The 15789-nt window shown below is 35.7% G+C and overlaps 1 protein-coding gene across 1 annotated transcript; it reads left to right on the top strand.

The window, feature by feature from the left end:
* The first annotated feature begins 1446 nt into the window (after nt 1-1446).
* On the top strand, nt 1447-14167 carry LOC133335524 (microsomal glutathione S-transferase 1-like). Its single transcript, XM_061543797.1, has 4 exons — nt 1447-1474; nt 8509-8609; nt 13711-13793; nt 13915-14167. The coding sequence occupies exons 1-4, from the start codon at nt 1447-1449 to the stop codon at nt 14165-14167; spliced, it is 465 nt and encodes a 154-aa protein (XP_061399781.1).
* Nucleotides 14168-15789: the final 1622 nt, after the last annotated feature.

Below are 15789 nucleotides of genomic sequence, written 5' to 3'. Positions count from 1 at the left end.
TTCCAGGAAACTTGGCAGACCAGTACGCTTTGCCAATTTTCGTGCAAATCGAAAGAAATGTGGAGGCTTTGGTACACCATTCACTTTAAATCGGACGAAAATATATATGGAAGCTATATCTAAATCTGAACCGATTTCCACAAAACTTATATGGACCTATTTAAATATGGTATGCAAAATTGTGTATCATTCGGACAATCCTTGGGACTGTGGTGCACCATTTACATAAAATCGGACGAAACTATATAAATCTGAACCGATTTCAACAAAACTTCACGGATATCAAACTGGACTTACGTCAGTACGTTGTGCAAAATTTTGTTTGTATCGGACAAATATTGGGAGTTTGGTGCATCATTTACCAAAAATCGGACGAAAATATATATGGGAGCTATATTGAATCTTAACCCATTTCCTTTCAATAGGGTTCGTCCTTGGGCCAAATAAGTGAATTTTGCCAAATTTCCAAATCGAATCATAATTGCGACCTATACTTTTTCCACAAAATGCATGGACGGACGGACGACCGCACAAACTGACATCCACAAATAGACACAGAAAGTGATTTTATGCATATTCTAAAAGGAAACATGGGTCTATCTCGATTTTTTGCCTGTTACAAACATATGTACAAAGACATAATACCCTGTACCAGCGACGTAGCCAGCAGGTTTATTATCTGAAAATCTGTTTGATATAGACATCCGAATGTGTATCCCGCGAATAAATTTTTTATTTTGGATCATATCGGGGAGGAAAACTAACCTACAACCTCAATATTTTGATTTTTATACCCTCCACCATAGTATGGAAAACATTCATTTCCGAAATATTCATTTCCGACCCTATAAAGTATATATATTCTTGATCAGGGTAAAATTCTAAGACGATCTAGCCATGTCCGTCCGTCTGCTGTAATCACGCATTCTTCCGAATGAATCGAGATAGGGTGATGAAATTTTGCATAGGGTTGTCTTTTGTCTGCAGGCAGGTCAAGTTCGAAGATAGGATATATCGGTCCACGTTTAGGCATAGCTCCCAAATAATGGTACCCCCAATTTTAGGTATTTTGGGGTTCTTGAGCGCGTTTTTTCAATCGAATTCGCTGAAAATTGGCACATTGGGTTCTTATTGGGTACTAAATGTCTCCACAAAAAATTATAAATATAGGTCCACTTTTTCTGGTAGCCCCCATATAACGGTACCTCCTAATTTTCGGTATTTTTGGGGTTTTAGTCGTATTTTTCCACCGAATTGGCTGTAATTTAGTACTTTGAGTTCGTAATAGGTTAAAATCACTCCACTAAAAATTATGAATATAGGTCCATTTTTCTGGTAACCCCCCATATAAGGGTACCCCCAATTTTTGGTATTTCGGGGTTCTAGAGCGCGTTTTTCAACCGAATTCGCTGAAATTTGGTATATTGGGTTCTTATTGGGTACTAAATGTCTCCACAAAAAATTATAAGTATAGGTCGTCTTTTTCTAGTAGCACCCATATAAAGGTACCCCCAAATTTCGGCATTTTGAGGTTCTTGATCGTGTTTTTCAACCGAAATTACAGAAATTTGGTATTTTGTAGCCGTATATGGAAACAAATCTCCCTACCAAAAAATATTAATAGTCAACCCCTTTTAGGCGTAGTCCCCACATAATCACATTTTTTTATATTTGGTTCTAACACTCTGTTGTAATCATTTCACCTGCGAAGGATATCAAGATAAAAAGTAGAACGTACGGTTCGATAATGAACTATATGTGAACTATAGTCCGTATTTAGGCTTAGCCGTAGCCCCTGTGTGGGAGGTACCAGAAGGCATGGACCGATATTTCCCAAATTCGGACATGAACTAAGTTTAGAAGACATAATAAGATGGGATGAAATCAAATTTTTCTGAAACGGATTTGGTCCAAAGAAACATGGCGACTAGAACCAATATTTCGATGAGGCACATTTTCACCGTGTGAAAGTGTATACACACTAATTACCCGTAAGGATGAGGGTATAATTTTCTATTAAAATTTATTGTTTACATAATAGGTTTGTAGAAATGTCGGTATAGGTCCATTTGTTGGTATGTTCCCTATATTTTCATTTCAAGAACCTGCCAGTATATCTATGGTGGAGGGTATCCAAACTTCGGCTTTTTCACTAGTTTTTTCTTTTTTTGGAACGTTATTAACTTTATTAGCTCTGCTTTGATATTTTGAAATCTAACTTTAAGCATTATAATGGTTTTGGTATAACCCCTAATGAAAATCCAACCCCTTTATATGTAAATCATATTTCCCAAACGATGTGACTACAAAGTGTCTGTAATTTGGTATTATGTTTATATTTCCTACGAATACTTTTCTGTGGTGTCTACTTTTTATTAATATTCGATTTCAAACAATAATTATTTAAAATTATCACATTGCACATTAATAATCAAAAGAAAAGTGAAACGTCACCCTATATACTTATGACCATGTGCATGTGCATGCATTCCAAGCAAAATCAACTTTGGACTCGAAGTTCACTTCTTAGACTCGATACGCTTCAATCAAAGTGCAAATTCAAATCAAATGCGAAAAAATCAGACACCGTCATTATCAATCAAATTTTATTACAATGGCAAAATGTATTATTATTATTTGTATTTTGAATTGAAACGGAATTGACTTTCACCTGAATATGAGATAACCAATTATTATTTTTGTTTTTTTTTTTTTTTTGTGAAATCTATATATATAAAAATGAATTGCTGTTCGTTAGTCTCGCTAAAACTCGAGAACGGCTGAACGGATTTTTCTTATCTTAGTCTTAAAATATTCGTAGAGCTTCAGGGAAGGTTTAAAAGGTGAGAAATAATCGAAAACCGCGAAAAATTTGCAAAAAAATATTATGAAGCATTGTCAATTTTTTTGAAATTTTCAAAGTATGTACATATTTTTTTTCAATTGGATTGTCATTGTATTGAAAATATTTTAAGTGAGAATACAAAAAAAAAAAAAATAATTCAGAAGGATATCATTGAATGTACACGCGATCATTGTATGCACACGTTTCACGAATTTATTGGGGCAATGCAAGAATTGAAAATCAGAAGACATTCGGAATCGAGATTGTGTCCATTCAGAGAATTCTAATTCTAATATCCATCCAGTCAATGACATATTGCAGCAACTATAATGTGAAATTTTGGTAGGAAGATTTGACACCACATGAGAAAATGCCGAACAAAGGGGAATAACATATATGGGGGCTATCTGAAAACATGGACCAATATTGATAATTTTTGCTAAGAGAAGCTCCCCAAAATGCCGAATATTGCGGGTACCGTTGGCCAAACCTCCGAACGCATCGAATAATGTGGAGTATCATTGTATGGGGTCTATTCGGAAGCTCTCGAGAATATTGATAGGTACATTTTCAACAAAATATAAAAGTACTGCGAAATACGAATTCAATTAGAAGGTAAAACCAGAAAGGAAAGATGTAAAGTCAGACGGGGCCAACTATACGATACCCTTTACCACTTTGGATATATTCTACATATGTCTCCTAACAGACGTCACTTTTTCGAAAGAACACTTTCATGAAATTGAACGAACTTGAATATGTGGTCTTTATGCGTTTCTGGAACCTATGCTAAATTTCATTTCATTCGGGAAAGTTTAGAGTCGTTTGAGTACAATGGGACTAATTTAAGTAAATCGATGTAGAGCAAACTTGATACACGCTATTCGGTAGGCCGCACTCTTCAAAATTTAATCTCAATCTGACACCCGTTTGAAATATATATGGAAGCATCTGCGCTAATTTTAACAACACGTAATAACGTCATTCAAGAGTCAATTTGATACGTAGTGCAAAATTTCGTGTCGAGCTATATCTAAATATGAAACGATTTCAACGTAACTTGCCAGAAATTGATGTATATTAACTTCAGTACATTGTACAAAATTTTGTGTCAATCGTACAAACTTTGGGTCTTTATAGCAGCTATATACAAATCTGAACCGATTTTCACGAAACTTAGCACATATAATTCTAGACTAAGTTCAGTACGCTATGACATATTTCATTCAAATCGAAAAATATATAGGGGTTTTGGTGCATCATTTACGTAAAATCGGACGAAACTATATATGGCAAGTATATCTAAATTTGAACCGATTTTTACGAAACTTAGTGCATCATAATTCTAGACTCAGTTCAGTATGCTATGACATTATTCAAATTTATTGCGTGTGTGCTATAGCTTCCAATGTAACGATCAAAATCGATGTACGGCGAAATATATTTCTTACCCAGAAAAATTGTTTATGCAAGTATGAATAAAAAAAGCAAAAAAGAAAAACAAATCTGAAATACTGAAAATTATTTCATAACAATATTGTTAAGGCAAGACAACGTTTGCCGGGCCCGCTAGTATAAAATAAATAAAAATAGAACTACATATGGCACTATTTATATCGGAAAACTATTTTCTTTTTATTTTCTTTTTTTCTTTTATCACGTTTATACATATCGTACACGTTTTTATTATTTTGAAATTTGAATTAAGATTATTTAATTAGATTGAAGAAAAAGAAATTAATAAACTTTGATCTTTGTTATTTGTGAATGAATTAAATGACATTCAATTAAATTTTTATCAGGGAAACAATAATTCAAAAAAAAAATATATATATGTATATTAAAAACAAATTTTGATTACCGTTATGTGGTTTCTGTCATTGAATGAATGAATTTCCAACGGAAGTCGGTTCAGGTTGTCTTTTTCATTAGAGGCCTGGGTTATCTTATCTGCAAAAGACAATGGCTATTTTGTTGTGCAAAAAAAAAAAAAAATTATAACAAAAGGTGATTAAAACAAATTAAATTATGCCGTAAAGGAATTTATATATTTTTTGTTTTGTTTTTGAACAACAAAAAAAAAAACCTAGGTTACCAATTTACTGACACCTAGTATAGAAAATGCACCTAGGCCCATGAAAAGACCTTAAATGAGGCGGAAAGAAGAAGTTTTCAACTCCCAATTACCTAAAACCCAAATTACACTCACATCGGTTAGAAAATGAAGATACCTAAAATGAGGCGGGTACTTATGGGTATAATATATTAAAACTTGGGCCTATATGGACAATTTTCTGCCAAGAGGTATTTTAACATTTGAAGACCTGAATCCACGCCTTATGTTGGTCCATTAAAAAAAAAATTTTTAAAAATCCACACCTTATGTTCGTCCTTGATTTTTTTTAAATCTACGTTTTAAACCCTTGACAAAAAACATTTTTCAAATACGCAAGCATCTTTGGATCCTTGAAAAATATTTTTAAACCAGTGAGGGGAGCAGTATAGTCGGACTGGGCCAACCATATGATACCCTACACAACTTCCACGAAAACCTAACTATCTGTGGTTCTATATTTTGAGCATGGACAATATTTCGCGATGATTGCATCCTCTTGACCGACTAGAGGTCAACAAATATAACTAATATTCAGTACAGCCCTTCCAAATTCTTGCCCAGATTCCCTTCATCGTAAGTTGTACTGTGATGTTCGTCTTCCAATTGTAGCCCATAGATCGACTAGAAAAAACACAAAAAATTAAGTTTTTGGTCCACTCCACGCCTTGGGGCGACCATAAAATCAGACAAAAATACAGTTTTTGGTCTATTTCATCCCCTAAATATTAACCCATCTTTACCGAAAACAATAGGGATCTTCATTTGCCAGAACCCACCCTACATGCAAAATTCCGTGAAGACTGGTCCATAACTGTGGCCTGTATCGTGTTTACAAATTATAATGGACAGACGGACGGACACACATTTCTACATGGACTCAGCTAGTCCATATATGATCGGTATATTTTGAGGGTGGGTCTAGGACAAAATAATACCCTGACAACATAGTTGTGTAGGGTATACAAATCAACAATTACAAAAATCCACGCCTTGTAGTGGTCTTTAAAAAAATCATATTTAAAAAGTCCTTCTGTTGGTCATTGAAAAAATATTCTTTAAAAAGTCCTTCTGCTGGTCATTGAAAACATATTCTTTAAAAAGTCCACGCCTTGCGTTGGTCCATAAAAAAATATTCTTTAAAAAGTCCACGCCTTGTGTTGGTCCATGAAAAAATATTCTTTAAAAAGTCCACGCCTTGTGTTGGTCCATGAAAAACTATTGTTTAAAAAATCCACGCCTTGGGGTGGTCCTTGAAAAAATATTCTTTCAAAAATTCACTCCTTGTGTTGGTCCTCGAAAATATCTTCTTTAAAAATACACGCCTTGTGTTGGTCCTCGAAAGATTTTCTTTCAAAAATCCACGCCTTGTATTGGTTCTTGAAGAAATCTTCTTTAAAAATCCACGTTTTTTGTTGGCCCATGAAAAAATATTTTATAAAATTCAACGCCTTGTGGTGGTCCTTAAAATATATTCTTTAACCACCACGTCTTGCGGTGGTCCTTTAAAAAACATAATGTTTTCGACCTTGAAAAATGTGATTATAAATCTAATCCCTGAAAAAACATATGTTAAAATATCCACGCTTACTGATATGATCCTTGAAATTATTATTTGTTAAAAAGATGCAAGATGTTGTATGGTCTCTGAAAAATATTTTTAAAAATCCAGGCTTTTGTGAGTCCTTGGAAAAATATTCTTTAAATAAACTGATTGTCCTTGAAAAATATTTTTAAAAAAATACACACTATTTGTCGTAATATTTTTAAGAAATACGTAATTGGCCCAAGGACGAACCCTATTGAAAATGGGAAAAATCGGTACAGATTTTCGTCCGATTTAAGGTAAATGGTGTACCAAAGTCCCTATATATCTTTCGATTTGCACGAAATTTGGCATAGATTACTGAATTAGGTCCAGAATTATATGTACCGAGTTTCGAGAAAATCGGTTCAGATTTAGATATAGCTCCCATATATAGTTTTGTCAGATTTAAGGTAAATTGTGCACCAACGTCCATATATCTTTCGATTTGCGCGAAATTTGGCATAGAGTACTAAATAAGGTCCAGAATGATGTGTGTTAAATTTCGTGAAAATCGGTTCAGATTTAGATATAGCTTCCATATATAGTATCGTCCGATTTAAGGTAAATGGTGCACCAAAGTCCCTATATATCTTTCGATTTGCACGAAATTTGGCATAGAGTACTGAATTAGGTCCAGAATTATGTGTGTTAAGTTTTGAGAAAATCGGGTCAGATTTAGATATAGCTTCAATATATAGTTTCGTCCGATTTGCACGAAATTTGGCATAGAGTGCTGATTTAGATATAGCTTCAATATATATTTTCGACCGATTTAATTTAAATTGTGCACTAAAGACCTAAAGATTGGCCGATCGGCTCACAATTTTGTACAATGTACTGTTACTATAATCATTCGTATGTCAAGTTTTCTTAAAAGTGGTTCAGATTTACATATACCTTCTATATAAATTTTCGTCCGATTTTAAGTACATGGTACCCTAAAGGCCCATACAGACTCATACACGTACAGAAATTAATAAAAATTAATATCTAGCAAGTTTCCTTGAAATCGGTTCAGATTATCTTCCATTTTTAATTTCGACCTATTTATGTTGACTGTACACCAAATAATCAATGGGTGCCTGATTGATACATTTTAAACAATGAAGCATACCAAATAGCGTGTGTTTTAAATCTATTTACAAAATTTAGAATGTTAGGATACATATGTAGAATATCCCCGAAGTGGTAAAGGGTATCATATAGTCGGCCCAGTCCGACTTTACTACTTTCCTTACTGGTTTTTAGTAGGAGGAATTGTCACCCAATTCGTTTGAAAAACGTATTTGAAAATATCAAAATAACGAATACTGCGCTCACCATTATATGAGGGTTAAACGAAAACGGGAACTGATATATTCCATTTGCGACTCCGAACATATTAAGAGTGTATATGTGCAACATTTCAAAGCTCTATCATAAATATTTATCGTAATCTCAACAAACGGACATGGCTAAATTGACTTAAATTGTATTCTGGGTTCTCCGGTGAAAGGAACAACACATTTAGTATAAACACTACCTTTTGTTAGAGGTTATAAAAATCCACGTCAACAAATCTGATAGACCTTTAGAAAATAGATCAATGTGCTAATTGTTTAATGAATCCTTTGTAGCGTTTTTAATTGATTGCCTGTTTTGTGGTCAGTTATTTTCCATAACATCGTCACAACCTCTTAACATACTTCTTTAGGCACAAGAAAATTCTGACCTCAGTGCATTACGTGGGAATTAGAGCATATGTTGGGAAATGGTTGGTCTATCTTTTAAAGCATGAACAGCTGAAACATGACCTATGAAACTACCACTGAATGTAAATTGAAAATGTCTTTATGAAATTCATAGTTTAGTTTATTTGTGACGGCTCGTGAAATACATCGCTCGGTTGGTGATTTTAACGTTTGAAAATTTTACATACAAAAATGGTGAATATTACAAATCCGTTATATCTATTATCGCCAGATAATCCGGTGTTTGGCTGCTATTGCTTTTGGGCTGGTCTATTGGTATTAAAAATGCTATTGATGACTCTATTGACGGCTGCACGACGTTTCAGCAAAGAGGTAAAATAAAAAGGGGTAAATTGTATTCTTAAAATCCAGATATATAGGGACTTTGGTGCACCAATTACCTAAAATCGGGCGAAACTCTATATGGGATCTATATCTAACTCTGAACCGATTTTCACGGAACTTTGCACACATCATTCTAGACTTAATTCAGTATGATATGCCAAAATTCGTACAAATCGAATGATTTTCAGGGACTTTAGTGGACTGTTTACCTAAAATCGGGCGATGCTATGTATGGGAGCTTTATCTAAATCTGAATCGGGGCGAAACTCTACATGGGAGCTATATCTAAATCTGAACCGATTTTCATGAAACTTAGCACACATTATTATAGACGCAAGTCAGTACGCTATGCCAAAATTCGTGCAAATCAAAAGATTTCCAGGGACTTTAGTGGACTGTTTACCTAAAATCGGGCGATGCTATGTATGGGAGCTTTATCTAAATCTGAACCGATTTTCACGAAACTTAGCACACGTCATTCTAGACCTAATTTAGTATCGTGCAAATCGAAAGATATATAGGGACTTTGGTACACAATTTACCTTAAATCGGACGAAGATATATATGGGAGCTATATCTAAATCTGAACCGATTTTTCCCAATTTCGTAGGGTTCGACCTTGGGCCAAACAAATGAGCTGTGCCAAATTTCATCCAATTCTGATCATAAATGCGACCTGTACTTTGTTTACAATTTAACATGGACAGACGGACTGATGGACATGCATAAATCGACTCAGAAATTGATTCTATGCATATTCTCAAAAGGAACCATGGGCCTATTTCGATTATTTTTGCCTGTTACAAACATATGCACAAAGACATAATACTCTGTACCACAGTGTGGTGAAGGGTATAAAAATACGTGAGAAAAACGTGATTGAATAATAATAGTGGAGCTACCGTTATATGGAGGTGCAATGAAATGGGGATCAATATTGCTAGTTTTTGGTAGTGAGATTTGACAATATATGAGAATACAAAAAACAAAATTACAAACAAATTCAATTGAAAAACGTGTCAAAAATCCCCATATATGTGCGAGATACCCTGACACTTGTGTCAGTGTTAATAATTTTTGGAACGGAGATGTGCTAAATCCGCAAAAATACCGAATATTGGGGGTACCCTTATATGGGGGCTACACCAAAATGTGATGTGCATTTCCAAACATCATAGGAGTATTAGCAATATCTGGGCAAAATTGCAGAACTCTATCTTAAATATATCGTGATGTGAACAGAGGGGCATGTGTAAATTTATATGTGGGGGTCTCCGGTGAATATTTCGAGGTCTATAAAACGGAATGACAAATTTAACAAGTGGAAAGCAATAAGTTCGGCCGGCCGGAACTTTGGATACCATAGATATACTGACAGGTACTTGAAATGAAAATATAGGGAAAAAATTACCAAAAAATTAACCAAGCTTTACCCATCTTCTTATTACCTCCAAACTTAGATCAAGTTCGAAGATGGTGAATATCGATCCACTCCTCCCACACAAGGGCTAGGCCTAAATGTGGGTTATAATTCATATATAGATCATTATCGAACCTTACGTTCTGGTTTTTTATCTCGATTTTCTCCGCAGGTGAAATGATTACAACAGAGTCTTAGAACCAAATCCAAAACGCGGAACAAATCACGTAACTATTTTAATATAAACCAGTAAGGAAAGTACAAAAATCGAAAGGGCCGACTATATGATACCCTTCACCACCATAGTATGGTGCACCATTTACATAAAATCTGAGGAAACTATATACAGGAGCTATATTTAAATCTGAACCGATTTCAAAAAAAAAACAAGTGAAAAAGCGTTAAGTTCGGCCGGGCCGAACTTTGGATACCCTCCACCATAAATATACGGGCAGGTACTAGAAATGAAAATATAGGGAACATGTCAAAAAGTGGACCTATTACGACATTTCTAAAAACGGATTATGTAAACCATAATGTAAACAACAATACAAATTTCAGAAAATTTTAATGGATAATTATACCTCCAGCCTTACAGCTAATGACGGTGTATACACTTTAACACAATGAAAATGTGCCTCATCGAAATATTGGTTCTAGACCCCATGTTTCTTTGGACCAAATCCGTTTCAGCAAAGTTGGATTTCATTCAAACCTCGCACATCTTATTATTTCTTCCAAACTTAGTTCAAATTCGAAGATGGGGAATATCGGTCCACTTCTTCTTGTAGCTCCACACAGGGGCTAGGTCTAAATGCGGCTATAGTTCATTATCGAACCTTACGTTCTAATTTTTTATCTCGCTCCGCAGGTGAAATGATTACAACAGAGTCTTAGAACCAAAATTAAAACGCGTAACAAATCAGATAACTATTTTAATATAAAAAGGGGGTTATATGGGGACTATCCCAAAAAGGGGGCGAATATTAATAATTTTTGGTAGGGAGATTTGTTACCATATACGACTACAAAATACCAAATTGCAGCAAATTCTGTTGATAAACGCGTTCAAGAACCCCAAAATACCGAAAATTGGGGGTATCCTTATATGGGTGCTATCCGAAAAAATGGATCTATATTCATAATTTTTTGTGGGGAGATTTGGTACCTATTAAGAACTCAAAATACTAAATTACAGCTAATTCGGCGGAAAAATACGATCAAAACCCCAAAAATACTGAAAATTAGGAGGTACCGTTATATGGGGACTACCAGAAAAAGTGGACCTATATCCATAATTTTTTGTGGAGAAATTTATTACCCAATAGGAACCCAATAAAGCAAATTTCAGCGAATTCCGTTGAAAAACGCTGTCAAGAACCCCAAAATACCGAAAATTGAGGGGTACCGTTATATGGGGGGTACCAGAAAAAATTGACCTATATTTATAATTTTTAGTAGGTTTATTTGGTACCCAATAACAACTCAAAGTACCAAATTTCAGCGAATTCTGTTGAAAAACACGCTCAAGAACCCCAAAATACCGAAATTTTGGGGTTACCCTTACATGGGGGCTGTCCGAAAAAATGGACCTATATTTATAATTTTTAGTGGGGAGATTTGCTACCCAATAAGAACTCAAAGTACCAAATTTCAGCGAATTCGGTTGAAAAACACGCTCAAGAACCTCAAAATACCGAAAATTGGGGGGTATCCTTATATGGGAGCTATGCCTAAACGTGGACCGATATAGCCCATCTTCGAACTTGACCTGCCTGCAGACAAAAGACGACTCTATGCGAAATTTTGGGGCTCTATCTCAATTCGTTTAGACGCTAGAGTGATTACAACAGACAGACAGACAGACGGACAGACGGACATGCATAAATCGTCTTAGAATTTTACGCTGATCAAGAATATATATACTTTATAGGGTCGGAAATGAGTATTTCGATGCGTTACAAACGGAAAAACAAAACTAATATACCCTCCATACTATGGTGGAGGGTATAAAAATACATGGATGGACGGACATGCGGAAATAGACTCAGAAAGTGATTTTGATTCCTTTTGCCTGTTACAAACATATGCACAAAGACATAATACCCTGTACCACAATGTGGTGAAGGGTATAAAAAGGGGGTTATATGGGGACTACCCCAAAAAGGGGCGAATATTGATAACTGTTGCTAGGGTGATTTAAAAAACGCGCTCAGGGACGCCAAAATACCGAAAATTGGGTTGTACCCTTATATGGGAGCTATGCATAAACGTGGACCGATATAACCCATCTTCGAACTTGACCTGCCTGCAGACAAAAGACGACTCTATGCAAAATTTTTGCTAGCTATCTAATTTCGTTTTGAGGCTAGAGTGATTAAAAGAGACAGACGGCCATGGCTATATCGTCATAGAATTTTACGCTGATCAAGAATATATATACTTTATGTGGTCTGAAATGATTATTTCGACGAATTAAAAAAACAAAATTAATATACCCTCCTTACTATGGTAGAGGGTATAAAAATGGGGCGGAATCATGAAGCAGGGAATCCTTAAAGATCAGCTGAAGCTATTAATCCATATAGACGAGCAGAAGTTTCTGTAGATGAGCTGAAGTCTCTATAGACGAGCTGAAGTCTCTATCGACGATCTGAAGTCTCTATAGACGAGCTGAAGTCTCTATAGACGAGCTGAAATCTCTATAGACGAGCTGAAGTCTCTATAGACGAGCTGAAGTCTCTATAGACGAGCTGAAGTCTCTATAGACGAGCTGAAGTCTCTATAGATGAGCTGAAGTCTCTATAGACGAGCTGAAGTCTCTATAGACGAGCTGAAGTCTCTATAGACGAGCTGAAGTCTCTATAGACGAGCTGAAGTCTCTATAGACGAGCTGAAGTCTCTATAGACGAGCTGAAGTCTCTATATACGAGCTGAAGTCTCTATAGACGAGCTGAAGTCTCTATAGACGAGCTTAAGTCTCTATAGACGAGCTGAAGCAGTGTGTCTCCATAGACGATCTGAAGTCGTGAATCTCTATAAACAGGCTGAAGCAGGGCATCTTAACGATTAGAGTCTTTATAGATGAGCTGTAGGTCCGGGACTCCCCATTAACGATCTGAACGGAGTCTTTATAGACGAGCTGAAAAGGTATTTATAAACGAGCTGAAGTCATTATTTATAGACGATCTGAAGGGAGACTTTACAGATGATATAAAGGGAGACTTAGTAGGCGAAGGTAGAATTTCTGGACGAGCAGAAGCATCGTATCTTATAGGCGAGCTGAAGGGAGGCTTAACAAACAAGCAGAAGCAGGAAGTCTCTATAGACGAGTCGAAGAATCATTTATATACGAGCTGAAGGGATTCTATATTGAAAATAGAGTCTCTATGGATGAGTTGAAGGGAGTCTATTTAGACGTGCTGGAGAAAGTCTTTACGAACTGGATGAGTTTCTTTAGACGTGCTGAAGCTTGAGGAATAACTTTAGACGAGTTGGAGCTTAGGGAAATTTTACAGACGAGCCACACTTTCGACGAAGCATTGCCGAGGTTGTTTACTGTGCTCCTAGCAAGATTTGGATTTTGATTTTTTCCACTGCCAATCCACAATGATGTTCATACACATTTACCAATAAGAAAAACTATTTTTTTCTCTCTCTCTCTTTCAGTCCTTTGTCAATCCTGAAGATTTGGCTCTAAGCAAAGCAACTGAAGTTTCATTTCAGGATCCAGATGTAGAACGTGTTCGAAGGTAATTTCTACAAACACACAAACTTTTCATATTTACACGTCATTCTTATTTCTGTTGTAATTTTTCATTTTGCATATTACCATCACAACAACATCGATGATGACGACGACCACAACAACAGAGCCCATCGCAATGATTTGGAAAATATTCTACCCTATTTATTGATTGCCTTGGCCTACATAACCACCGGACCGAATGTCATAGTGGCACGTTTACTATTTTGCATAGTTGCCATATCGCGTATTTTCCACACAGCAATTTATGCCTTTCGACCTGTTCCCCAGCCATCGCGGGCAATTGCCTTCTTTGTCCCCTTCACGATTACTCTGTACATGACGTTTTGCGTGATTGTAATGATGGCCAAGTACGTCTAGAGGCAATGCTAATGAAATGGAATTTTTTCGGATTTATTATTCGATGTTATTTGTATATATTTACAAATTAAATAAAAAATGCATAAAATAAATAAATTGTTTATTTTTATTTATTTAAATAATTTGTGTTATAATGGAATATTTTGGGGGAATTTAAAAAAAACAAAATATTTTATTCGATATTCGAATGTGTCATTCGAATATCGTCAAATGGTGAATGAACTGGAAATATGGGTCTAGCTGTCGAGACATTATTTTACCCGTAGCCCTAGGAGGATAAGAACATTCGACATTGAAACTGTTCCTTGTTTATAATTATGGGGAAACTTAACTGGTAAATTTCCGTTGTCACCATTTCATCATCTATATCGGTATTTGTTGTTGTAATTTTCCTCACCAGCTACTTCAATGTATATCGTTGCTGCACTTTAACCATAGTGCAATATAATTCCTACTGTGCGGTCAAAGTATTGTTACACGAACACTCGAAGAAGATAAATGTGGTTACTGATCGAATATAAGCCAACCGATTCCAAAGTTCAACCTCATCTATACCCTGTGCGTACGTACTTACGTACAAATATAGCGTTGACTCACAGATCATTGGCAGCAGTCTTTGAAGGAAAACAAAAATCGATGCTTTGTAAAAAAATAAAGGGTAACTGGTATCGGATGATAGATTTGTTTTTTTTTAAAGATAAATAAAAAATAATATTTTCAAGGGGAATAGAAGGTCAAAAATTCTTTGTTATGGTGTGACGGATTGGGAGTCTTCATAGATAACATGAAAGCTCGAGATTCTTTATAGAAGGGGTGAAGGTAGAGTAGACTTAAAGGAAAATGAAAATTCCGGATTTTTTTTAGAAGAGGCAGGACAGGTTGTATTTACAGAAGGTCAGGAAAGATTCAAAATGTTGGGAGTCTCTTTAGACGAATTGAAGGAATTATTTTTGATGAGCTGAAGTAGAAATTTGTATAGAGTTGAAGAGTTTTTCTATAGACGAGTGACTATAGACAACTTGAGGGGAGGCCCTGAAAGTAGGATCTATAGTGGATCTGAAAGGAGTCTCTGTAGACGAACTAAAGCGAGTCTCTGTGGACGAACTGAAAGGAGTCTCTATAGACAAGCTGAAGGGAAGCTCTGCAGTCGAGCTGAAGGGAGGCTCTGTAGTCGAGCTGAAGAGCAGTGAGTCTCTATGGACGAATTGAAGGTGAGTCCCTTAAAACGAGCTGAAAGCTAGGGAGTTTCTATATACGTGCTGAAGGTCTGTATACGAGGTAAGGGAAGTCTCCGTAGACGAGGTGAAGGGAGTCTCCGTAGACGAGCTGAAAGAAGTCTCTGTAGACGAGCTTAAGGTTAGGGGATCTTGATAGTTGAGCTGAAGGGTTTCCATAGATCAGCTGAAGTGAGTTTGCATTGAGGAGATAAAGATGATCTGAAAAGAGTATAAATGCGTTTTTCTCTTTTGCGAATGGCGGGCACGATAACTCAAAAATTAATAACTCATGCCCGCCATCAAAAATAAGGATTTCCCTTTAATTACAAAAAAACAATAACAAAAAAATTACAAAATTTTTTGGTTCCCTTAAGTAGATGAAGAAAGTCCCCTTAGGCCAGCTGA

The sequence above is a fragment of the Musca vetustissima genome, unplaced genomic scaffold, assembly GCF_032173495.1.
Source record: "Musca vetustissima isolate MV318-11 ecotype Yass unplaced genomic scaffold, APGP_CSIRO_Mvet_v1 utg30985, whole genome shotgun sequence".
Classification (NCBI taxonomy): domain Eukaryota; kingdom Metazoa; phylum Arthropoda; class Insecta; order Diptera; family Muscidae; genus Musca; species Musca vetustissima.
The sequence above is the reverse complement of the archived record's forward strand: the minus strand, read 5'-3'. Positions and strand labels throughout refer to the sequence as shown.